At 44.3% G+C, this 26,441-nt stretch overlaps 1 protein-coding gene across 1 annotated transcript in view; it reads right to left on the bottom strand.

The window, feature by feature from the left end:
- DUSP12 (dual specificity phosphatase 12) overlaps nucleotides 1–26,441 on the bottom strand; it is a 131,444-nt gene that overhangs the window by 46,132 nt on the left and 58,871 nt on the right. Inside the window, exon 5 of the mRNA XM_044300648.1 lies at nucleotides 25,760–25,878. Coding sequence (XP_044156583.1) covers nucleotides 25,760–25,878 — 119 coding nt within the window. The remainder of the gene's footprint in view (nucleotides 1–25,759; nucleotides 25,879–26,441) is intronic.

Genomic DNA, 26,441 nt, shown 5'->3' with positions numbered 1-26,441 from the left:
CCAACTTTCCTTTGCATATGAACAGATTGTTGAATTAATAAAAAAAATCTCATATTACTTGAAGACAATCCTAACATAAAAAAAAAAAAGATTTTAAACGATGTCTGCAGATTTGTTGCCAAATGTGGTTTCACTTTAGGGAACTTGTTAGCTCCCTCTATGTATTTGTCATCTACTACCGAACCCATGGTTATCCTGCAATGGTTATATTAAGTGTGCATTCAGCAGATGCCACATGTGTAAATATGTCAAACCAGGATAGATTGTGTCTAGTAAGGGTCCATTCACACGTCCACAATTTTTTATCTGCATCCGTTCCGTATCTCCATCCGTTCCGCAAAATTGTGGACCACAAAAAAAGAAGAGCATGTCCTACTTTTGGCCGCAAATTGCAGTTCGTAGCCACATTGTACTCAACGGGTCCGCAAAAATGCGGATGACACGCGGAAAGGTGCCAAATTTCATCAGCATGTCATCCTCAATTGTGGATACGCAGGAAGTAGAAAAAAAATAATAGGCCTGCCCCCTGAGAACTTCAGAACTCAGAAAAGCCGTAAAGAAAGCAGGAGACAAGAGTACACAAGTCAAAAGATGGCTTCCTAGGACGTAGAGAAATTGATAATATTGATCCAGGAACACCCAACCCTATGGGACACCCGCTGTGAACAATATCTTGACCATCTGAAAAAGGATTGTGCATGAGAAGATATAGCAAAAGAGCTAGTCCCATCATCGTGGTCTTCAGCATCAAACCAGAAAACAAAACAAAATATTGTGAGTATTTCAATATATTCATTATACTATAAGCGCTCATTCACACGACTGTGCCCCGGCCATGGTCGTACTGCGGCCGGCATACAGCGGGTCCGCAATACACGGGCACCGGCCGCGAGCAGCCTGCATCACGGATCGCGGACCCATCACTTCAATGGGTCAGCGATCTGGGAGATGTGTTGTGGAAGCACCAAGCAGAACCCCACAGAAGCACTACAGAGTGTCTCTGGCCGTGCCTCTGTGGAACGGACGGATCACGGACCATTTCAAGTTGAATGGGTCTGGATCAGTCTGTGGCAGCCACGTTCGTGTGCATAAGCCCTTTGAGCTATAATTAAAAATATGTCTTGTAGTTTGTTTTTAACAAGAGGACCTTTCATCTGTTTAACCTAAGTCTAATTAGGGTCTTACATTATAGGGCGGCCCCCACTGATGTCACCGCACTTTTTTTTTTCCAAAGACCCTCCCCCCCATTCGTCTGCTGTTGTCCCCCGTTGATTTTGGTGCCTTATATTCTAATTAGCCGACTTGGTCATACTAGGCAGAGAATGGAGCGGTTCTCTTCTCAGTCTCTGCTTAGTATAACCAAGTCAGCTAATTAGAATATAAGGCGTCGAAATAAAAGGAGGGACAACAGCAGACGAACGGGGGGGGGCGTCTTTGAAAGAAAAAAAAAAAAAAAAGTGAGATGACATCAGTGGGGTCTGCCCTATAAGGTAAGACCCTAATTAGACTAGGGTTAAACAGATGAAAGGTCCTCTTTAAGTATTATAAATTAATTATATAAATTTATAAAATATTATTGTCTTTTCAGTACAGCAGATAAAAAAGCGCTGGATCACATGCCATGACCAATATCGTTGCAAAGTAAACACAAAACAGATAAGTGGTGATGGATCACAAAAAAAAAAAAAAAAGTATACAAAAAAAATCTGAACGTCTGCAAAACTGATCATGGAACTAAGACCATAAGTAAATTTTTTATACGGTAATATATATATATATATATATATATATATATATATATATATTTTCTTTATATGCATTTTACATAATTATAATTTCATTTATAACTTTATTTTACAGAACTATTGATAATCCAGCGATAGAGGCTTCCGGATTAAGACCTCCAACGAGTGACACACAGGAGGAAGATACTCAGGAGAAGATGGCTGGAGGATCTGCTACAACAGAACCGCTCCTGCCTTTTTGAGCCGACAGAAGAAGGTCCTGTAATAGAAAATGTCACTGTGGCCACCGCAGAAAGGACCCCAGTTGTTTGCCCTTCATCTGGCAGGCGACGCCAACGTCCGCTCCTTGCTTCCAATGTAGATCTCCAAGCACAGGTTGATTCAATCGTGCTCGAATAGCTAAATCAGAACCGATCAGACGCGAAGGAAGAGTTAGCTCTAAAAGGGCTAGCTCCTTCCTTGCGTCGTGTGCCAGATAAAACGGCAAACACGGTGCCTTACTGCGTTGGCCATGGTGATTGACGAATTTGCTGGGCCTCAGGAGCCACAAGAAGTCCTTCACTTTGCGTCGAGATAAGAGACTTAACTATCACTCCTCCTTCCCGTCTCAACAGACCTGACCCCCCAATAATGCACACCCCTGGCCATTTTTCAAGGGAATTATTTGAATTATAATTTAATTTTTTTGTAAAAAAACATTGTTAGGCTACTTTCACACTAGCGTTCGGCTAGCGTTCGATCGGATCCGTTCTGAACGGATCCGATCATAATAATGCAGACGGAGGCTCCGTTCAGTACGGATCCGTCTGCATTATTTTAGCAAAAAAAAAGCTAAGTGTGAAAATAGCCTAGTACGGATCCGTCCAGACTTTCAATGTAAAGTCAATGGGGGACGGATCCGCTTGAAGATTGAGCCACATTGTGGCATCTTCAAACGGATCCGTCCCCATTGACTTACATTGGAAGTCTGGACGGATCCGCAGCGTTCAGCTGTCCGCCTGTCCGTGCGGAGGCGAGCGGAGCGGAGGCTGAACGCCACCAGACTGATGCAGTCTGAGCGGATCCGCCTCCATTCAGACTGCATCAGGGCTGGACGGCTGCGTTCGGGTCCGCTCGTGAGCTCCTTCAAACGGAGCTCACGAACGGCACCCGAACGCTAGTGTGAAAGTAGCCTTATACTGTCTTTTATCTATTCAAAAATGTAAATTAAAAAAATTGATATTTTTAATAATAATCCATTATCTATTTAGGTCATTATTATGAAAAAAAAAAAATCAAAACATATTTTTTCCATTACTATAAGGCCACATACACATGCCCCTTGCCATATTGTGGCCCGAAAACAGTAGGTCCACAATATGCAGGCCATGGCCATGTGCACCCCGTATCACAGATGCAGATAGGGGTGGGCGATATGGCCTAAAATCTATATTGCAATATAATTTTAAGCATGTGCGATATTCTATATTTTGGGAGGGTTAAAAATTTTATTTAATTTTTTTATTTTATACCATTAGCCTCCTTAGGGGCTAGAACCCTTGTCATATTCACCCTAATATAGCTCTATTAGGGTGAATAGGACTTCACATTCTCCCTGCTGCCCTGTGCATAGTGCTGACTAAGGCAGCCAGGGCTTGAGTAGCGTCTCGGCTGCCATGGTAACCGATCAGAGCCCCGTGATTACACTGCTGGGGCTCCGATCAGAAGCTGCCACCCTGGGGCCTCTGCCACCAATGATTGAATTGTGTGAAGGGGGGGCCCCGCAATGAACATACTAGTTAGAAGAGGGGAGTAGAAGGGAGGGGCTGTGGCCACTGTGCCACAAATGAATATAGTTAATATGCCTGAATACAAACGTAGCCTGCGTGTGCTGGCCATATCCCATACCTGGCCTCTAATACTGCGCGCCGTGATTGCGGCGAATCACGGCGCGCAGTAATAGAGGCCAGGTATGGGATATGGCCGGCACATGCAGGCTACGTTTGTATTCAGGCATATTAACTATATTCATTGGTGGCACAGCAGCCACAATACCTCCCCTCCTCCTCTCTGTTCTCATTGGTGCTGCAGTGGCCACAGTCCCTCCCCTCCTCCATCCTAGTCTGTTCTCATTGGTGGTCAGCGGCAGCCGCACACAATGGGGAGGGAGGGACTCCCTCCTTCTCCACTGTGCCGGCTCAGGAGAACATCGGTGCGTGCCGAGAGCGGTGCATGCCATGTTCTACCGCGATATGTCAATATAAACGAAATCTCTATCGTTGGCCAAATTTATATTATTATATTGCATATCGTCTATATTGCCTACCCCTAGATGCAGACCCATTCTTTAGAATGGGTTCACATCCTGAAGATGCAGTGCTACGCGGAATGGAAGCACGGTTCGGAAGCCCACGTAAGCATTATGGAGTAACTGTCCGTGCCTGCACACCGCTAAAAAAATATATTAAATGTTCTAATTTTTGGTGGTGCAGACAGATCACAGACCCATTCAAGTTTAATGGTTTTTGATCCGTTCCAGTCGCTGCATGGACGTTGCCCGTGCATTGGGGATCGCACAACGGAATATCATCTTTTTGATGAGACAGTATATGATGACTACTTTTTTCATCACACCAATCCTTGAGCAGCATTGAGCTTGAGTTAACAATAGAAGTTATTATGTACCCTCCACTTTTATATTTTAGGTTTAGAGCTGAAACTGGACATAACCATATTTTCAACCAGGCAGCCCCCCATATTTGCTTGATCGCACATGGAAAGGGCAACACACTGCCGAGCAGATGTCACCAAACACACTGCTTGCCGGAAACATCACCTGCACTAATGTGTGGGCTTTTGTGCTGAACTGGCTAAAAAGGCTAGGGCAGCGCAGAAGCCAGCCCATAAGAACCGGTGATATCTCCAAACACACTGCTTGCCAGAAGCATCTGCTCGGCAGTGTGTTGTTTTAACTAAAAGAGCCCTTTCAATGTGTGATCTAGCGCACGGCAAGGGAGAGCATCAAGGGGAGCTGTCTGCTGAATTCACACGACACGAACCTTGAGATACTGACCTGATTTCCTGTTGTGTGCAGGAGGCCTTAATGTACAGCAGTGGTAGCACAAAGCGCACGCGTCATAGCAACCAATGACGCTGTGCGCTCCTGCACTCAGCAGGAATTCAGGCGGGTATATAACGGTCTGTTTACACGGACTTGTGCATTCAGCTTAAAAATGATGATGTTATATTCTTACATTTCTGCGTCAAAGTTTATTCTTGGTGGATTGCGGGCCTGATTACGTCCGGTGTTGTCCTTGTTCAAAGCTGAACACAGATATATCCCATTTTAAAGGGAATCTTTCACCTCCATATGGCCATATACAGTGCTTACATGGCTCTGTAGCACACCTATACAGGATTGTAACGGTACCTTTGTGCTTTCCTTTAGACTTGAACAAGCAGGAAAAACTAAGTTTAATTCATATGCAAATTAGCACTTGAAATTGCCCAGGGTAGGAGTTCAGTGTGTAGGTGCCCAGGCTGCTCTGCCTCCTTTTCACTTTACTCCTCCCCAGCCTCTGCCTTTGCCCTAATCGATGAGGCAAGAGACTTGGAGGGCGGGCAAAGGAAGAGGCTGGGGAGGAGTAAAGTGAAAAGAAGGCAGAGCAGCCTGGGCACTTACACACTGAACGCCGCCCCTGGGCACTTGCGAGGGCTCATTTGCATATGAATTAAACTTCGTTTTTCCTGCTTGCTCAAGACTACTAAGGCTACTTTCACACTTGCGTTCAGAGCGGATCAGTCTGCGACTGATCCGCTCATATAATGCAGACGGTGGCTCCGTTCAGAACGGATCCGTCTGCATTATATTGTTAAAAAATTTCTAAGTGTGAAAGTAGCCTCAGACGGATCCGTCCAGACTTTACATTGAAAGTCAATGGGGGACGGATCCGTTTGAAAATTGAGCCATAGTGTGTCATATTCAAACGGATCCGTCCCCATTGACTTACATTGTAAGTCTGGACGGATCCGCTTGCCTCCGCACGGCCAGGCGGACACCCGAACGCTGCAAGCAGCGTTCAGGTGTCCGCCTGCTGAGCGGAGCGGAGGCTGAACGCTGCCAGACTGATGCATTCTGAGCGGATCCGAGTCCACTCAGAATGCATTAGGGCTGGACGGATGCGTTCGGGGCCGCTTGTGAGAGCCTTCAAACGGAGCTCACAAGCGGACACCCGAACACTAGTGTGAAAGTAGCCTAAAGAAAAGAACAAAGGTACTATTACAATCCTGTAAAGGTGTGCTACAGAGCCATGTATATGGCCATATGGAGGTGACAGACTCCCTTTAAATTATAAAAATGGTTCATGTTTAGCTGTGAGGACATACACAAATTTAAATTAATATTAAAATGATTTAATAATAATTATAAGACGTAATTAGAAATGAGGTATTAGAAGGCATTTACACAAAATTTTAACAAAAAATTTGGATTTTACAAAATACCTCAGCCCGCAAGCCCACGTCATGGGTCCTCATTCTATTGTGAGTCCCTAATCTATACTACAACAAAAACAAAGGCTCTAACTCAAACAATTTTTATTTATTTGTTGGTACCCTAGCAACATCTATTCCTCCTTTCTTTTTTTGGGGAAACATGGAACGGATGCACATTTGTAAAAATAAATTGGAGTCATTTGCCATTTACGGAAACACTGATCCGCAAAAATGTTTCTAGTGACACATTGTACTTTAAATTTGTGTGATACATTGTTTTCTAAATTTGAATCTCTCTGCTTTTAAGACAGATAGTGATGCCTCATAAAATATTAATTAACATTACCCATATATCTTCTTTATGTGGGCGTAATGTATCACGTTTGTAATGTAATGTAATTTTTTTGCAACATTAGAAGGTTTAGAATGTTTGAAGCAATTTTTTAAATTTTGAAGAAAATTTCCAAAGTCAACTTTTTTAAGGACCAGTTCAGTTATGAAGTCATTTTGTGGGGCTTACATAGTGGAAACCCCCCATAAATGACCCCATTGTAGAAACGAAACCCCTCAAGAAACTCAAAACTGATTTTACAAACTTAGTTAACCCTTTAGGTGTTCCACAAGAATTAAAGGAAAATGGAGATAAAATTTCTAAATTTCACTTTTTTGGCAGATTTTCCATTTTGATTCATTTTTACACATCAAGGGTCAACAGCCAAACAAAACTCAATATCTATTACCCTGATTCTGCGGTTTACATAAACATCCCTCATGTGGTCGTAAACTGATGTAAGGGCGCAGAAGAATAGGAGCGCCATATGGTTTTTGGAAGGCAGGTTTTGCTGAACTGGTCTTTAGATGCCATGTCCCATTTGAAGCCCCCCTGATGCACCCTTACAGTAGAAACTCCCAAAAAGTGACCCCATTTTGGAAACTAGGGGAAAAGGAGCCAGTTTTATTGGTACTATTTTGGGGTACATATGATTTTTAATTGCTCTATATTACGTTTTTTGTGAGACAAGGTAACCAAAAAATGGCAGAGTTTAATTTTTTACAACATTCATCTGACAGGGTAGACTATGTGCTATTTTTTTTTAGAGCAGGTTGTTATGGACACAATGATATCAAATATCTCTACTTTCTTTGTACGTTTCAGTTTTACATACACCAAAAATATAAAACGCAACACTTTCGGTTTCGCTCTCATTTTGCATGAGCTGAACTCAAAGATCTGAAACATTTTCTACAAACACAAAAGACCCATTAGGGCTCATTCAGACGGCCATATGCTGTTGGCAAACATGAGGATCTGTTTGTTTTGCTGACCGTTCAGCATGTTCAATAGGTCCATGTCCTGATTTTCACCGAGAAGTATAGAACAGGTTTCATTTTTTTTGCTGAGCCGTGCAATGGAAGAAAAGGGCCCCATAGAAGTGAATGGGACAGCATCTAATACAAAAAAAATAAAAAATGTATTCCTATTTTTGCGGATAGCATACAGCAGTCTGAATGAGCCATTACTCTCAAATATTGTTGACAAATCCATCCCACCTCACAGGTGTGGCATATCAAGGTGCTGATTACACAGAATGAATATTGCACAGTTGTGCCTTAGACTGCCCACAATAAAAGGCCACTCTTAAATTGTTTGATCACATAGCACAATGCCACAGATGTCGCAACGTTTGAGGGAGCGTGCAATTGGCATACTGACTACAGGAGTGTCTACCAGAGCTGTTGCCCATGCAATGAATGTTCATTTCTCTACCATAAGATGTCTCCAAAGGCGTTTCAGAGAATTTGGCAGTACATCCAATCAGCTTCACAACCGCAGACCACGTGTAACCACACCAGTCCAGGAACTCCACATCCAGCATGTTCACCTCCATGATCGCCTGAGACCAGCTACGCGGACAGCTGCAGCAACAATTGGGTTGCAGAAATTGTCAGAAATCGTCTCAGGGAAGCTCATCTGCATGCTCGTTGTCCTCGTCAGGGTCTGGAACGACTTAAGTGGACAAATGCTCACAATCAATGGCATCTGGCACGTTGGAGAGGCATTCTGTTCAAGGATGAGTTCCGATTTTCACTGTTCAGGGCAGATAGCAGACAGCATGTGTGGCCTCATGTGGGTGGTGGGGTTATGGTATGGGCAAGCTATGCACAGAGATACCGTGATGAGATCCTGAGGCCCATTGTTGTGCCATTCATCCAAGACCATCACCTCATGTTGCAGCATGATAATGCATGGCCCCATATTGTAAGGGTCTGTACACAATTCCTTGAAGCTGAAAACATCCCAGTTCTTGCATGGCCAGCATACTCACCGGACATGTCACCCATTGAGCATGTTTGGGATGCTCTGGATCGGCTTATACGACAGCGTGTTCCAGTTCCTGCCAATATTCTGCAACTTCGCACAGCTATTGAAGGGGAGTGGACCAACATTCCACAGGCCACAATCAACAACCCGATCAACTCTATGCAACGGAGTTTTGTAGTAAAAAGATCACAGAGAGGCACGGAGCATTAGTAATCATGTAAATGCTCCGTGTCTCTGCTGTCCAATCCGGAACAGGGTTTGGCATTCTTTCACGTAGTGGATTACCCATACACACGGCATCCGCTCATGTTAAAGAGCCCTAATGGTTCCACTTGTTCTAGGCGCAGTGAAAACAAAGAAGACATGGATACACCGTCGCCGCCAATAAAAGATGCACAACTTGTGTGCCTGTCACATCTGCCACTTGTAGAAAAAAAGGCCTCAGCAAGGATGCGGAGTGCAGTCCATTATACTTTATACCAGGGTTGTTGCGGGTATCGAAATTTCGATACCCAATCGATACTTTTGTCCCGGTATCGATACAATACCGGGATTTCCATTTTTCGATACTGGGCTGCGCAGTCTAGTATCTCTGGACATGAGAGAGCTGCTGTCAGCGCGCTCATGTTCTCTCAGCAACACAGGGGAGAAGGAAGCAGTGTCTCCCTCCCCTGTGCTGCTGCTGCGCTGTCATCAATGAACGGAGAGAGGGCCGGGCACACTGCGGTACCAATGATAGGACTTTTCCTACACAGAGCGGCAGGGTGCCGGGAATGCGATTATGCTGCCGGCACCCACCTCCTGTATTATGTGTTAAAGACTACTTTTCCTGGGTCCAGACTTTCAGTATTAGGCTACACAGAGTGGCGCCCAGAGATGTCCTAGCACTTACCATTATTCCTGGGCGCCGCTCCGTTCACCCGCTGTGCCCCATTACTGTCTCCTCTCCTGCCCCATATGTGAAATTATCAGAGCAATGGGGAGGAGACACCAGCTTCTCTAGTGGGCGTTCCTTCTCCCTGTGCTGCAACTGGACAGCCCTACAGCCAGAGAGAAGGAACGCCCACTAGAGAAGCTGATGTCTCCTTCCCATTGCTCAGATAGTAATTAGCATATGGAGCAGGACTGCAGGAGACGGTAATGGGGCACAGCGGGTGAACAGAGCAGCGCCCAGGAATAATAGTAAGTGCTGGAAGATCGCTGGGCGCCGCTCTGTGTAGCCTAATACTGAAAGTCTGGACCGCGGAAAAGTAGTCTTTAACACATAATACAGGAGGCGGGTGCCGGCAGCAGAATCGCATTTCCAGCACCCTGCCCCTGACAGGGAGCTGCGATCAGCCCCTGAGGGGTTAACTGCCGCTGATCTGCCAGTACCCACCTCCTGTATTAAGGGGTAATTATAATTGGTGGTGCAGTGCACCACCCCATTAAAATCATTGGTGGCACAGTGCGCCGGCCCCTCTCAACTTCCCCAGTATTAAAATCATTGGTGGCAGTGGCCACAGGGTCCTCTCCCCTCCCCCTCATTGGTGGTGCAGTGGTGGCTTCTGATTGGAAGCCCTGGCTATCATGGTAATCTCCCTGCTGCGGTGTGTACTATGCACAGGGCAGCAGGGAGAGTGTGAAGTCCTATTCACCCTAATAGAGCTCTATCGGGGTGAATAGGACAAGGGATGAAAAAAATCCCAGGCTCTGGCCCCTAAGGGGGAAAATAGTTATTAAACAAAAAGTGTAAAAAATAAAAAAAATAAAAAAATAAAGTTTAAAATAACTAAATATTAAGCATGAATCACCCCCTTTCCCAATTTCACATATAAAATGTATAAATAATAAACATATTAGATATCGCAGTGTCAGAAAAGTCCAAACTATTAAAACATTTAAAAAAAAATCTATGCGGTGAATGCTGGAACAAAAAAAATAAAAAACGGCGCGATAAGCCATTTTTTAAAATGCGGAATGCACTTTTTTTGTTGTTGTTTTTTTTTCCGCGTGGTATCGACTATCGCAATACTTTTTCATGGTATCGAAACCAAATCAAAAATTTGGTATCGCAACAACTCCACTTTATACACTGCTTTTTTCCATGGTTACAAGTCACGACCACCCTGCAATCTAGCAGCAGTGGTCGTGCTTGCATTGAAGGGTGGCTGTAACCCCTGGAAACGAGCATTGTATAGGGTGATGGAAAATTTTTATGAAGCCAGCAACGAGGGCAATATGGAGAATCACAGCACATAGGAAGAGTCTTGTTTTGTATTCACTTTATCTACAGTATAAATGCCATTATCTGAAGTGAACCAACCTTTTTTAAGTGATGATTGAATTCTATTTTCCTTACACAGAAGAAGCAAACACATTCCACTACATCATCCAAAAATCAACCCACTCAGGCTACTACCATTATATCTGTACAAAACAAGGAAGCGCAGAGACTAGACAAAGCTGTTGCCGAGTAAATCTGCATGGACCAAGTGCCTGTATATACGCTTGAGAAAACTGGATTCAGAAACCTGCTACAGCAGTTAGACAGAAAGTATGATATGCCTGGGAGATACTACTTTATGTATACAGCAATACCAACACTCTACACAGAGATCAGAAGAGTGGTTGAGGTTCCATTCTTTGCTTGTACTACAGACCCATTCACTTTATAACGGAGGAATGGGAGATGCAGTCTTGGTGTTTAGGCTGTACGGCTCTGTACACAGATCATACTGCTGACAGTTTGCATGAAGCATTTGAGGAATCCTTAACTGAAGACTGGAAACTGGACATATCCAAAATGTCTGGAATAACAACAGATAACGCCTCTAACAACATCAGAGCGTTTGAAGAATACAGCTGGGTCCCATGTTTTGGTCACAATTTGCACCTGGCAGTAAACAAAGCCCTGGATATTGACAGAGTGGCGGCGTGTCTCTCAAGGTTACGCAAGACCGTCTCTGCGTTCTGCCGATCAAATAAAATGAGCTGATCACCGAAAGAAAAACAAAAAGGCACTTCAGATACCGAACACAAGCTTATTCACGATGAACCGACCCAGTGGAATTCCATTTATGATATGGTGGAGAGGTTCTGTGAACAGCAACAAGCTGTCTGTGCTATACTGGCAGAGAACCGGAAAAAATTGTATCTTATGCCAAAGGATACTGATGTCACCATTCTGGAGACCGTCAGAGATGTGCTCGCACCATTGAGCGATTTTACTGATGCGTTAAGTGGAGAGAAAGATCCAACTCTGTCTTCTGTTCTTCCTTTGACATGGAAAATATATGCATGTGCATCGGAGGAGGAATCTGACAGCATCCTTGCCAGGAAATTAAACAAAAGGTCATAGATGACATGAAAAATAGGTACCAAAGAAAAAAGTTGCAACTCATTCTCAACACTGCCACATATCTAGATCCAAGATTTAAGGACTCATTTGTGTCTATTCAAGTAAAAGAAGAGCTTCTACAGAGAGCATCCATTCTTCAACTACCAGCAAGTGGCAGAGCAGAACAGAAAGATGAAGAAGAACATGCAGTGGCACAAGTCACTAAGAAAAAATAAATAAATAAAAATGTTCACAAAAGCTTGTTGGCCAACATTGTGACTGAAAGAAGGGGGTCAGCAGGTGGTTCTATGGGTACTGAAGATACATCTGACAAAAGACCTACAGAAATGCTTTGCAATGACAACTTCTTCTACAAACAGATGAAAGAAATTAGTCCAGAAGAAGACCCAGTAGCCTGGCGGAGGAGAAATGCCCCAAGTCTGCCAGTTCTTGCCCATTTAGCAAAAGCATATCTATGCATTCCCTCCTCTAGTTGTGCATCAGAACGAGTATTTAGTACTTTGGGCCTAATCTGCAGTCCAAGAAGAATGAGGTTGTTTTGCTGGCTAAGAACCTCAAAACAGACAAAGAAATTCCCAACCATAGCTTAGTGTGTCATTTCAGAATTGGCCATGTTTTAGTTTGTGTTATTTATTTTTTGTAATTTTATTATAGTAGGGTGCCATGGAAGGGTTTGTCTGGGCCTTTGCTATTGCTGGCCTATGCCAGACGAGATAGGTCATCAGTATCTGATTGGTAGGGGTCTGACTTCTTTCACCACCACTTACTCTTGATCAGCTGTGAAGAGGCTATGTAGTCGCATAGTTTACCAGGCAGGCACAGACTCACCAGAGCTCCATAGACTCTTCAAACAGCTGATCAACAGGGGGCCTGCCAGGCGTCAGAACCTGGCCAATCAGCTACTGCTGCCCTGAGGATGGGCCATCAATATCACAAACATTGACAACCCCTTTAATTTAAACTACTTGTTATGTACAAAAAAGGGTGATATTACCCAGCCCGTGAGGGAATCTACACTGTATCTAATGAGGACCTACCTCTAAGTACAGGGATCAGCTATCTTCAGCACTCCAGCTGCTGTGAGTGAAACTACAACTCCCAGCATGCAAACATGCTCGACTGTTCTTTTTACTCCCACAGAAGTGAATTAAGCATTCTGGGAATTGTAGTTTCTGAACAGCTGGAGTGCCGGAGGTTGCTGATCCCTGCTCTAGTATGACCGCTCTCAGTTTTAGTCATTTCTGTTTTTAGTAAAATACTTACATTCTCTGGCTGCACAGTGTGCATTTCAACGCAATTCAGGAAGACCATCTTTTCATATCTTGTCTATTAGGCCTGACCTGCACACGAACGTAGTGTTCCGTCCCGCACCGCACCATTTCACATCTCCGGATTTACGGACCCATTCAAGTGAATGGCCCACATTCGTGATGCGGAATGCACACGGAACGGTGCCCATGTATTGCGGATCTGCATATGCGGTCCACAATACGGCAACGGGACACCTACGGTCATGTGCAGGAGGCCTTATTCCTGGTAGAAGTTTATGAATAAAGGTACCAAAAATACATACATCCTACTTGTACAGTCTGACACTGGCAGCAGCATAGGGTTATAGACTGTGTCAGTCAGAGTGGGAGTCTTTGGAGGGACATGAGCTCAACTCGTAACAATACAAACTTCTACAGTTGGTCTTCAGTTGGCGCAGGCGCACTGAGTGGAGGACGCTCGCTCGGCCGCTCCATCCTCCGTGCGCCGGGTGTACATGTGACGTCATCGGCGCAGGCGCACTGAGGATGGAGCGGCCGAGCGAGTGTCCTCCACTGAGTGCGCCTGCGCCAACTGAAGACCGGCGCGAGATTTAAAACGCAGACAGGGCCAGTCAGAGGACGAGCGCGTCCGCTGGCCCTGTCAATCAACATGAGGAGGGGGCGTCATTATGAATGGAGGATGCGGCTGCTAGCAGAAGGTAGCCGCCCTACCTGCTGCTAGAGAGGTAATTTTCATAATATAAAAGTCTGTTTTTTGATAGAACTACTGAACCAAACAGAGTAATAGAGATATATATATATATATATATATAGTGAAATCGCAGCATAAGGATTTTAGGGAGACCAAAAAAAAAAAAAAAAAAGAGTTTAGTGGAGTGACAGAAGCCCTTTAAATCACCCCTACAACACAAATGGACCCTTAAGGATACCCGGGTCGTATAATATAATCCAAAAATTACTACAAGATGATTGCCTAAATAGATGGTTCTCGTCTCGACGCGTTTCCCCTTATAGATCAGGTTCGTCAGGAGACAACCAGAAAACAACCAAGTCAGACGCTGCCCCTCCGCAGCGAATACATATTGACAATCAAAATAAGAAAACAAAATAAACCAAAATACTGGAGCACCCGCAGGACGGTATCCAGCTATCAGACATACAGACAGTTGCACGAAGATAATGCAGCTAAAAAGAAACTGTGTAAGCAGAGCATGTGACGGAAAGATGCAAGCATCAACATATATAAGGATAAACAATGCTATACTCATCCGATGATGTATGTCCGGCGGCTTGAGGTGCTCCAGGGGGCACTAAAATGAGGCTCCAATTTGTGACCTGATGCCATTACTATTTAAACCCTATTTGTGGGAGGTCCCTAATCACTCTAGTCCAATCAAGTTGTAGGGATAGGTCACCTGATCCCAATGCATCCCACCTGTCTGTAGGTACACCAGCTAGCCAGGGGTCCCCTACTAGAGGGGAGGAGTGCCAGATGTAAATTAGACTCCTAAAAGATAAAACAATATATTAGATATTTTGGGCGTCCTATCTGTAGTGAACTACACCCCTTTCTTCCAGGTGGAACGCACACGCCACATTCCCAAAGTGGATCAATCGGCACCGTCCAGGTGAAGCGCAGGCCGGAATCCAACATGGCCGTGCGTTCCTCCGCGGGCCAGTCACAGTCTATTGCGTGGAACGCACGTCGGGATCCAAGATGGCCGTGTGTTCCACCGTCCAGGAAGTGCACCGGAGCGTCATATGCATGTGGCTGAGATTAGAGTGGGGTTGATTATACCGTGATCAGCGGCATCCCGTGAGTATAATCGGGTGCACTATCAAATAATCAAAGTGGAAGTGGTCATTATAATGGGCCAGGATGGCAGAAAATATGCAAATGATAAATAAAATAAAATTAACCACTGCGAATGCCAGCTCACCAGTTGAGAAGTATATCAACCCGTCACTAGATGGTCCTATATATCTCAATAAATGCATGCAATAGTCTGATGCCCGATCAAAATGTATGGATCGCTAATTATGAATATCACTATCAATATGAGCACCTGCAATTACCACCTAGATCTAAATAAAATATTGTGGTCCCCGTTCCGCCTGGGGTTAATGATGGCAGGGATGCGAGACTAAGACATTACTGATTTTGGGTGTATATCAAATACAATTACGTCACTAAGGTGTTCTTACACAACTCAGAGGAAAAAGGTGTGCCTAGGACAATTGCGTATGGACAGGGACCACATTGAGTAGTACAATATAGGGTTAATGGCTTATCAAATATTGGTGCTGTCTGAATCTAATGATTAAACTATTTTATATGTGCGGGTGTGCCTGATAGAGGAAGACCCCAAAATATAAATATTTGACACTTCTTGTGCCGATATCAATTTCTGTCGTACAAGGACAAGAAGTAGACTGGGGATGATCCCCAAAGACAGGAATGCCTGGTCTGCTACAGAAAACATGTAAATGTGAGTAGTTCGTTCAATCCCCCTGGTGTCTGTGACCGAAGCCGAAAGATCCACTCTTTCTCTTTTTGGAGGATCCTGCGGTCCCAGTCGGCCTTCCTAGGAGAGGGTCTAATCAACTCCAAGGCTGAGAAATTAATGAGTGGGGGGTCTCCATTATGATATTCCCACATATGGTTAGCTAGAGGGGTATCCTTCTTGTTCTTAATGTCGTTTATGTGTTCAAAGATGCGCCTCCGGAACTCTCTGAACGTTTTGCCCATGTAATCTCTTGGACAGGTGCACTGGGCCAGGTATACCACCCCCTTACTACGGCAATTCACAAAGTCACGGACATCATAAATTTTTCCTGTGACCGAACAGGTGTTATGCCTGGAATTTCTAATATTACGGCAAGCCAGACAGGATCCACAACGAAAGGTACCAAGCGGCTTACGATCAAGCCAGGTACCCTTCGGTGCAGGTCACGAATATGGCTGTGAACAAGCCGATCACGAAGGCATCTGCCGCGTCTAAACAAGATACTTGGTCGAGAGGAGAGTTTATCCAACACGTCCGGGTCCATCAACAGGATGGGCCAGTATTTGCTGATGATATCCCTTACTTCCTGATTCATGGTATCAAAGGTAGAGATTATTCTGATGAACTCCTTATTTTCTCCTTTTGATTCTCTCGGGACCAACAGGGTATTGCGTTCACACGCAGACGCATGTTGGAACGCCTCCCTGAGGACGTGTTGTGGATAACCTCTCGTTGTAAACCTCTTTTGCAATTTTCTAGCATCTTGGTGGAAACCTTCTCTGTCAGAGCAGTTCCTCTTCATACCAGGTACTGACCACGGGGTATGCCCTTCTTTAAACTAGATGGGTGGTGGCTATTCCAGTGCAGTAAACTGTTGGTGGCCATGGTGGGAATCTTGTAATCTTAGGACACCTTCAGTACAATCAAATGTGTAAACAACTATTAAATGACAGAAACTGCTACCGTGTGTTGCCGTCCGACCCTACAGAGATCTTTTTGGAAGAACTCACATCAATACTAATGGATGGACTTTATAAGAAAGTTATCAGTGATGCAGAATTCCGCTTTTTGCTGCCAAGCAAACCCCAGATAGCTACCTTTTATGGGCTGCCCAAGGTCCACAAGGGCGTGTCCCCGCTTAGGGGCCGCCCTATTGTATCTGGAGTAGGCTCAATAATACAAAATAGCGGGATCTACATAGATAACGTCCTGAAGGGTTTCTTAATACCAGAGCCGTCTGTCACAGATTACACAATAGCTTTGTGGTAACCCTCCTTGAGTTGGTCCTCAAACATAACTTTTTTCTCTTCAACGGACAATTCTTCCATCAGCTCAGGGGGACCGCAATGGGGAGCCCGTGGGCCCCCACTTATGCAAATCTCCTTCTGGGCTGGTGGGAGGATAAAGTGGTCTTCCTAGATATATACACGTGGTGGGGTGACAAGATCGTCTTTTGGACTCGGTACATCGACGACGTGTTCATTATGTGGAATGGCACTCGGGAGGAATTTGACCTATTTATCAGGGCTCTCAATATGAATGAACTGGGGCTTTCGTTTACCTCAGAGTATCATCCAGAATCCCTAACCTTCCTTGATGTTAGAGTTACAAAAACCGGAGGCGGTCTTGTCACCTCTACCTTCAGGAAGACCACAGCCACCAACAGTTTACTGCACTGGAATAGCCACCACCCATCTAGTTTAAAGAAGGGCATACCCCGTGGTCAGTACCTGCGTATGAAGAGGAACTGCTCTGACAGAGAAGGTTTCCACCAAGATGCTAGGAAATTACAAAAGAGGTTTACAATGAGAGGTTATCCACAACACGTCCTCAGGGAGGCGTTCCAACATGCGCCTGCGTGCGAACGCAATACCCTGTTGGTCCCAGAGAGAATCAAAAGGAGAAAATAAGGAGGTCATCAGAATAATCTCGACCTTTGATACCATGAATCAGTAAGGGATATCATCAGCAAATACTGGCCCATCCTGTTGATGGACCCGGACGTGTCGGATAAACTCTCCTCTCGACCAAGTATCTCGTTTAGACGCGGCAGATGCCTTCGCGATCGGCTTGTTCACAGCCATTATTCGGGACCTGCACCGAAGGGTACCTGGCTTGATCGTAAGCCGCTTGGTACCTTTCGTTGTGGATCCTGTCTGGCTTGCCGTAACATTAGAAATTCCAGGAATAACACCTGTTCGGTCACAGGAAAAATGTATGATGTCCGTGACTTTGTGAATTGCCGGAGTAAGGGGGTGGTATACCTGGCCCAGTGCACCTGTCCAAGAGATTACGTGGGCAAAACGTTCAGAGAGTTCCGGAGGCGCATCTTTGAACACATAAACGACATTAAGAACAAGAAGGATACCCCTCTAGCTAACCATATGTGGGAATATCATAATGGAGACCCCCGACTCATTAATTTCTCGGCATTGGAGTTGATTAGACCCGCTCCTAGGAAGGGCGACTGGGACCGCCCAAAAAGAGAGAGTGGATCTTTCGGCTTCGGTCACAGACACCAGGGGGCTTGAACGAACTACTCACATTTACATGTTTTCTGTAGCAGACCAGGCATTCCTGTCTTTGGGGATCATCCCCAGTCTACTTCTTGTCCTTGTACGACAGAAATTGATATCGGCACAAGAAGTGTCAAATATTTATATTTTGGGGTCTTCCTCTATCAGGCACACCCGCACATATAAAATAGTTTAATCATTAGATTCAGACAGCACCAATATTTGATAAGCCATTAACCCTATATTGTACTAATCAATGTGGTCCCTGTCCATACGCAATTGTCCTAGGCACACCTTTTTCCTCTGAGTTGTGTAAGAACACCTTAGTGACGTAATTGTATTTGATATACACCCAAAATCAGTAATGTCTTAGTCTCGCATCCCTGCCATCATTAACCCCAGGCGGAATGGGGGACCACAATATTTTATTTAGATCTAGGTGGTAATTGCAGGTGCTCATATTGATAGTGATATTCATAATTAGCGATCCATACATTTTGAGGGGGCATCAGACTATTGCATGCATTTATTGAGATATATAGGACCATCTAGTGACGGGTTGATATACTTCTCAACTGGTGAGCTGGCATTCACAGTGGTTAATTTTATTTTATTTATCATTTGCATATTTTCTGCCATCCTGGCCCATTATAATGGCCACTTCCACTTTGATTATTTGATAGTGCACCCGATTATACTCACGGGATGCCGCTGATCACGGTATAATCAACCCCACTCTAATCTCAGCCACATGCATATGACGCTCCGGTGCACTTCCTGGACGGTGGAACGCACGACCATCTTGGATCCCGGCGTGCGTTCCACGCAATCGACTGTGACTGGCCCGCGGAGGAACGCACGGCCATGTTGGATTCCGGCCTGCGCTTCACCTGGACGGTGCCGATTGGTCCACGGTGGAACGCACGGCCATTTTGGGAATGTGGCGTGCGTTCCACCTGGAAGAAAGGGGTGTAGTTCACTACAGATAGGACGCCCAAAATATCTAATATATTGTTTTATCTTTTATGGGTCTAATTTACATCTGGCACACCTCCCCTCTAGTAGGGGACCCCTGGCTAGCTGGTGTACCTACAGACAGGTGGGATGCATTGGGATCAGGTGACCTATCCCTACAACTTGATTGGACTAGAGTGATTAGGGACCTCCCACAAATGGGGTTTAACTAGTAATGGCATCAGGTCACAAATTGGAGCCTCATTTTAGTGCCCCCTGGAGCACCCCAAGCCGCCGGACATACATCGGATGAGTATAGCACTGTTTATCCTTATATATGTTGATGCTTGCATCTTTCCGTCACATGCTCTGCTTACACAGTTTCTTTTTAGCTGCATTATCTTCGTGCAACTGTCTGTATGTCTGATAGCTGGATACCGTCCTGCGGGTGCTCCAGTATTTTGGTTTATTTTGTTTTCTTATTTTGATTGTCAATATGTATTCACTGCGGAGGGGCAGCGTCTGACTTAGTTGTTTTCTGGTTGTCTCCTGACGAACCTGATCTATAAGGGGAAACGCGTCGAGACGAGAACCATCTATTTAGACAATCATCTTGTAGTAATTTTTGGATTATATAATAGATTTAGGACCTAACCTGGGCAAGGTTAATAACAACTTTATTTACAAATGCCTACACGGGCAATAACAACCTATCTTGGCCCAAGTACAAATTTAATACTTCACTTTTATTGTTTAGTTCATTAAAAAGTGTCACTGATATATGCGATTCACATGTGATGGGACACAGACACACAAACAGAATAGCCTACTAAAGTGTTAAAAACACAGTCACGCGACCCACTGTGAGAGACGATGGATGTGGCCGGTAGGAAGCAATGCATATAATCGCTTGCTCCAAAATGCGTGAAGAGCAGAGGAGAATGCAGTGCCACCACGTCCCGCATATATTGTACCAGTAAGATTCTACTGGACTGTCGGTCCAGAAACCATAGTGGGAGAGTGATGCCTCAATCCCACTATGTGGATCAAGAAAAATATGTTAAACCCACCCCTGTTTATTAATGCCAGGGTGTGTGTTTGCCACGTCCGCAGGTACTGGTGACCTATCTGACTATCCAAATTGTTGCCCTTTATTTGTAAGGGAAGGGGGGGGGGGGGGAGATTTGTTTCATCACCCCACTACTCAAATGGAAGTACTATTTGGCACCAGTACTTTAATACAGACAGTGGCTTCACTATTAACCACCTAGAATGGTGGTACATTCAGGGTTAACATTGGTGTTTTCCTCTTAAATGGTACAGCCTGTTTGACATACCAGGCACGTACCTATGGTACTAAGGGGACTGGTGACACTGCTCTCCCACTAAATGAACAGCCTGCTGGTGGTGCCAGACAGGTTACAGTACAATGATCAGCCTACTAACACTCTCCAGCAGTGGGAGACATGACTGCTATTTAAAACTTAAATCTGCCCCCCATATTATATTATATTATACGACCCGGGTATCCATAAGGGTCCATTTGTGTTGTAGGGGTGATTTAAAGGGCTTCTGTCACTCCACTAAACTCTTTTTTTTTGGTCTCCCTAAAATCCTTATGCTGCGATTTCTCAATATATATATATATAGCTATTACTCTGTTTGGTTCAGTAGTTCTATCAAAAAACAGACTTTTATATTATGCAAATTACCTCTCTAGCATCAGGTAGGGCGGCTACCTTCTGCTAGCAGCCGCATCCTCCATTCATAATGACGCCCCCTCCTCATGTTGATTGACAGGGCCAGCGGACGCGCTCGTCCTCTGACTGGCCCTGTCTGCATTTTAAATCTCGCGCCGGTCTTCAGATGGCGCAGGCGCACTCAGTGGCGGACACTCGCTCGGCCGCTCCAGAATTATTTGCCTAAAGATGAGTCGGGCGGGAACGGTGAAGGCTCCTCATTAGCATTGTTACATTGTCAAATTCAATATCGAACTCTGACAATCTGAGATCTGGTGCAGGTTTTTCTATTTAATTCAATAAACGTTTTATGTTTAAATAATCAAAAGGCTTTTTTGTGGTTTTATTTTATTTTCGCGTGGTATCGAATATCGCAATACTTTTTTATGGTATCGCAACAACTCTACTATATACCCTTACCTCCATTTATATCTGCCCACTGTGACTCCATATGTTCATTTCCCTCACTTATATCTTCCCGGAGTGTGGGCTTTAGACAGGACTTTACATAAAGGCAAACCCCTCCCCCTCTCCAGTAACCCTCTACGTTAAATGCCCAGTCGTTGTCATCACCCAGCCATGTCTCAGTTATTCCCATTATTTCATAGCTTTCCTCAGACATTACTACTTCCAGTTCCCCAGTTTTATTAGTCAGGCTTTTGGCATTAGTATACATACAACGAAGAGATTTTTGTATATTTTTTTACTCTACACCTTTCCTTATGAATTGTTCTAGTCCCTACTTCCATTCCTCCCCCAGTTTAATTACCTTGTCCCAGGTCACTATCTTCCCCTTCTATAATGTAATTACCCTTCCCCCGCAGTACCTAGTTTAAACACTCCTTAAACCTTCTAGCTATCTTCTCCTCCAGAACAGCTGCACCTTCCCCATTGAGGTGCATCCGATCCCTATGACAGAGAAGTCAGCCCAGTTCTCGAAGAATCCAAACCCCTACTTCCTACACCAGTTCTTGAGCCACTTCTTTACCTCCCTAATCTCCTGCTGCCTTTCTTGAGTGGCTAATGGTACAGGTACCTTTGAGTTCTTTGCCCTAAGCTTGTGACCTAAATCCCTAAAATCATTTTTAAGGACGCTCCACCTACCTCTAACTTTGTCATTGGTTCCAATGTGGACCATGACCAGCCCTTCCCAGTAATCTGTTAACCCGATCCACGATATGTCACACTCGAGCACCAGAAAGACAACACACCACTCCACGATCCCGGTCTTTGTCACAGATCGCCCTATCTGTACCCCTAATAATTGAGTCTCCCACTACCAGCACCTGGCTGGCCTGCCCTGCTCTCCAGGTCACGTGCTTACTGGAGCTGACATTCCCCTGACTGGCAGAGGAAATGTCTGGCTGCAGCAGTGCTCTCCCTGAACTGACATCCCCCTCATCCGTCAACCCTGCAAACATGGGGCGTGTCAGATCTGAGCTAGCCTCCCGGGCACTTTTCCCACTACCCCACTTTCTAACTGTAATCCAGCTACCTACCTCACTTTCAGGAGCCTCCATGCTACCACCCTCCCCCACATCTACCCCATAGCAAACTTTTCTAAATTGATGCTTCTCAGTGTTGAAACTTGCTTGTTTAGATACAGGATGTGCGATTCCAAACAGGCAATTTGCTTACATTTTGAACATAGATCTGCATCCTGAAACATCAGTTCTAGGACTGCATACAGTTGACAAGATGTGCACTAGACTTAATACAAACACATACTTGAAATAAAAAAACACAAACGCTCACAAACTTCACACCAGACTTCTGTTTTTATCCCCTCTTGAATCAACATGCTATTTCTTTTATAACATATGCTAAGATTAAAGGGGTTTTCCAAGATTTATATACTGATGGCTTATCCTCTGGAAAAGTGATTGGCGGGGATCCAAAAGGTCATCATTATAAAAACCCTGGAAAACCCTTGTGGCGAAACCAACCTCGCCACTGGGTGCTGGAGAAGCCTGGATGCCAGCCTCTTGCCCCAGGATTATGGGCTCTCTCATCAGCCCATGCTAAACTTAAACCCCATGGCGATTTGACTGTGTTCGTGGCATCAGAGCGCTGTTCGGATATATTGAGCGCTCAGATCAAAGCCATCTGGGGATAAGTTGAATGTGGGGGTTCTGTTCAGTTTGATGTATTTTTGCTGTTGTGAATACAGGGAGTGCAGAATTATTAGGCAAGTTGTATTTTTGAGGATTAATTTTATTATTGAACAACAACCATGTTCTCAATGAACCCCAAAAACTCATTAATATCAAAGCTGAATATTTTTGGAAGTAGTTTTTAGTTTGTTTTTAGTTTTAGCTATTTTAGGGGGATATCTGTGTGTGCAGGTGACTATTACTGTGCATAATTATTAGGCAACTTAACAAAAAACAAATATATACCCATTTCAATTATTTATTTTTACCAGTGAAACCAATATAACATCTCAACATTCACAAATATACATTTCTGACATTCAAAAACAAAACAAAAACAAATCAGTGACCAATATAGCCACCTTTATTTGCAAGAACACTCAAAAGCCTGCCATCCATGGATTCTGTCAGTGTTTTGACCTGTTCACCATCAACATTGCGTGCAGCAGCAACCATAGCCTCCCAGACACTGTTCAGAGAGGTGTACTGTTTTCCCTCCTTGTAAATCTCACATTTGATGATGGACCACAGGTTCTCAATGGGGTTAAGATCAGGTGAACAAGGAGGCCATGTCATTAGATTTTCTTCTTTTATACCCTTTCTTGCCAGCCACGCTGTGGAGTACTTGGACGCGTGTGATGGAGCATTGTCCTGCATGAAAATCAAGTTTTTCTTGAAGGATGCAGACTTCTTCATGTACCACTGCTTGAAGAAGGTGTCTTCCAGAAACTGGCAGTAGGACTGGGAGTTGAGCTTGACTCCATCCTCAACCCGAAAAGGCCCCACAAGCTCATCTTTGATGATACCAGCCCAAACTAGTACTCCACCTTGCTGGCGTCTGAGTTGGACTGGAGCTCTCTGCCCTTTACCAATCCAGCCACGGGCCCATCCATCTGGCCCATCAAGACTCACTCTCATTTCATCAGTCCATAAAACCTTAGAAAAATCAGTCTTGAGATATTTCTTGGCCCAGTCTTGACGTTTCAGCTTGTGTGTCTTGTTCAGTGGTGGTCGTCTTTCAGCCTTTCTTACCTTGGCCATGTCTCTGAGTATTGCACACCTTGTGCTTTTGGGCACTCCAGTGATGTTGCAGCTCTGAAATATGGCCAAACTGGTGGCAAGTGGCATCTTGGCAGCTGCACGCTTGACTTTTCTCAGTTCATGGGCAGTTATTTTGCGCCTTGGTTTTTCCACACGCTTCTTGCGACCCTGTTGACTATTTTGAATGAAACGCTTGATTGTTCGATGATCACGCTTCAGAAGCTTTGCAATTTTAAGAGTGCTGCATCCCTCTGCAAGATATTTTTGACTTTTCTGAACCTGTCAAGTCCTTCTTTTGACCCATTTTGCCAAAGGAGAGGAAGTTGCCTAATAATTATGCACACCTGATATAGGGTGTTGATGTCATTAGACCACACCCCTTCTCATTACAGAGATGCACATCACCTAATATGCTTAATTGGTAGTAGGCTTTCGAGCCTATACAGCTTGGAGTAAGACAACATGCATAAAGAGGATCATGTGGTCAAAATACTAATTTGCCTAATAATTCTGCACTCCCTGTAGAGGTATTTTCTGTACCTAGTTTGCTTACCACACCCAGTTAAGCCAATTATCTTACACAGCCTAACTCTGTAAAAACTGGTTTTGGGCAGAAAAGCCATGCTTCCTTTGTTCACAAAGGACTTTTACTAACTTTTGAACCCCTGGTCTAATTCGTGCCATTTTTGAATATGTTACATGTCTGTGTTTACTGTAATGGTTGTGACATTGTATATTTGATTAGTGATGTCTGTCCTATTGTCTCCACGTGTGTATTGGCGGTTTCCCTTTGTCCTGAAAGATAATTGAATCACTCCTCGGTTGTCTCCAGGAAAGAAGACATTGTGTAGTCTCCTGCCTGTGATAATTACATCAACCCATTGTGTAAGGTAAATGTATCACAGGCAGAGGGGAGGATTTTGTGTGGGAGTGTTTTACTGTATCGTACGTGTTTATTGGTTGTGTTTTTACAAAACCCTGTGGGTGGTACTAATGTGTACCAATGTTATATAAGAATAATAAACACACAGCTCTGGGTGTCCACTGCTTTACCCTCAACACGGAGCTTGGGCTCGTTCTTGGGGGGATTCACTGTATGCTGTTAGAGACTGATTGCTAGGAGTGTAAGCCGCTTGGGTGCGTTTCCTATTCATCTGCTAGCAGCAATTCGTGAGGTTCCATTCGGGGGTTTGAAGCATTTCCTTGTATTCCGTAACAACCCTTTTAAAGGGGTTCTCACCAGAAACGCGTAAGCAATATTTTTTTACTTTTTCATATGCCGAGATGAAATAAAGATTTTTGAACATTCTACGTTATTTTTCTATGATACCTGGGAGCCAGCCTGCATTCATGCACCACATTTACATTGCTTTCTTATTTAACCTTCTCTTACTCACCAAGAAACATTCCTAGGATCATGGAGGACATTACAGAACTATACTGACATGTATGGTTGTGAATAAAGCACTTGTGCTGAGATATATGAAAACTTTTTATTTATAGAGATAATTATAGGATATATATTTGTTACAGCACTCCAAATAGATTAAATTATAACCATTTTGTTACATAAAAGAAAATTATATATAATATCCATGTGCAGTCTCCATCTGCGTGTGCCTCACTCAGCTTCTGCTCACTCCTCCCCTCTCCACAGACTTGTATTACAATACATTCTTTTCTCACACTCTCAATACCTGGATATTTCTGTGTCAGCTTCTGTAAGCGATACTGTTTGTAGCTTGCGCTGCTGATATCCACATCGCAACCCATTTCTTCAAATACTGCCAGCTGGTTAACAAACTCCTCATGGATTCTGAAAGACAGAAAAATTTAATCTTGCACTGACATGAAGTATTCAGAACCTTTACTGTGATTAGTTGAAACCCTTTTGGCAGTGATTACACCCTCCAGTCATCTTTGGTATGACGCCACAAGGTTTGAACACATGGATTTGGGGATTTTCTGCTATTCTTCTCTGCAGATCCTCTCAACCTCTGTCAAGTTGGATAGGGACAGTCATTTTCAGGTCTTTCCAGAGATGTTTGGATTCAAGTCGGGGCTCTGGCTGGGGCACTCAAGGACTTTCAGAGTTGTCCCTAGGCCACTATTGTGTTTTCTTGGTTGTGTGCTTATGGTTATTGTCTTGTTGGAAGGTGAACCTTCCGCTTAGTCTGAGGTCCAGAGCACACAATCAGTATTTCATTAAGAATACCTTTGTAATTTAATACATTCAGCTTACCCTCAATCCTGACCAGTCTTCCTGTCCCAGCCGCTACTAAGCAGCCCCAGAGCATGATGCTGCCACTACTATGCTTCACTGTTGGGCAGGTGATGTGTGATGCTTTTATTTAGGCCAAAAAGGTTCAATCATGATTT

This window comes from Bufo gargarizans, chromosome 7, assembly GCF_014858855.1.
Source record: "Bufo gargarizans isolate SCDJY-AF-19 chromosome 7, ASM1485885v1, whole genome shotgun sequence".
NCBI lineage: Eukaryota > Metazoa > Chordata > Amphibia > Anura > Bufonidae > Bufo > Bufo gargarizans.
The sequence above is the reverse complement of the archived record's forward strand: the minus strand, read 5'-3'. Positions and strand labels throughout refer to the sequence as shown.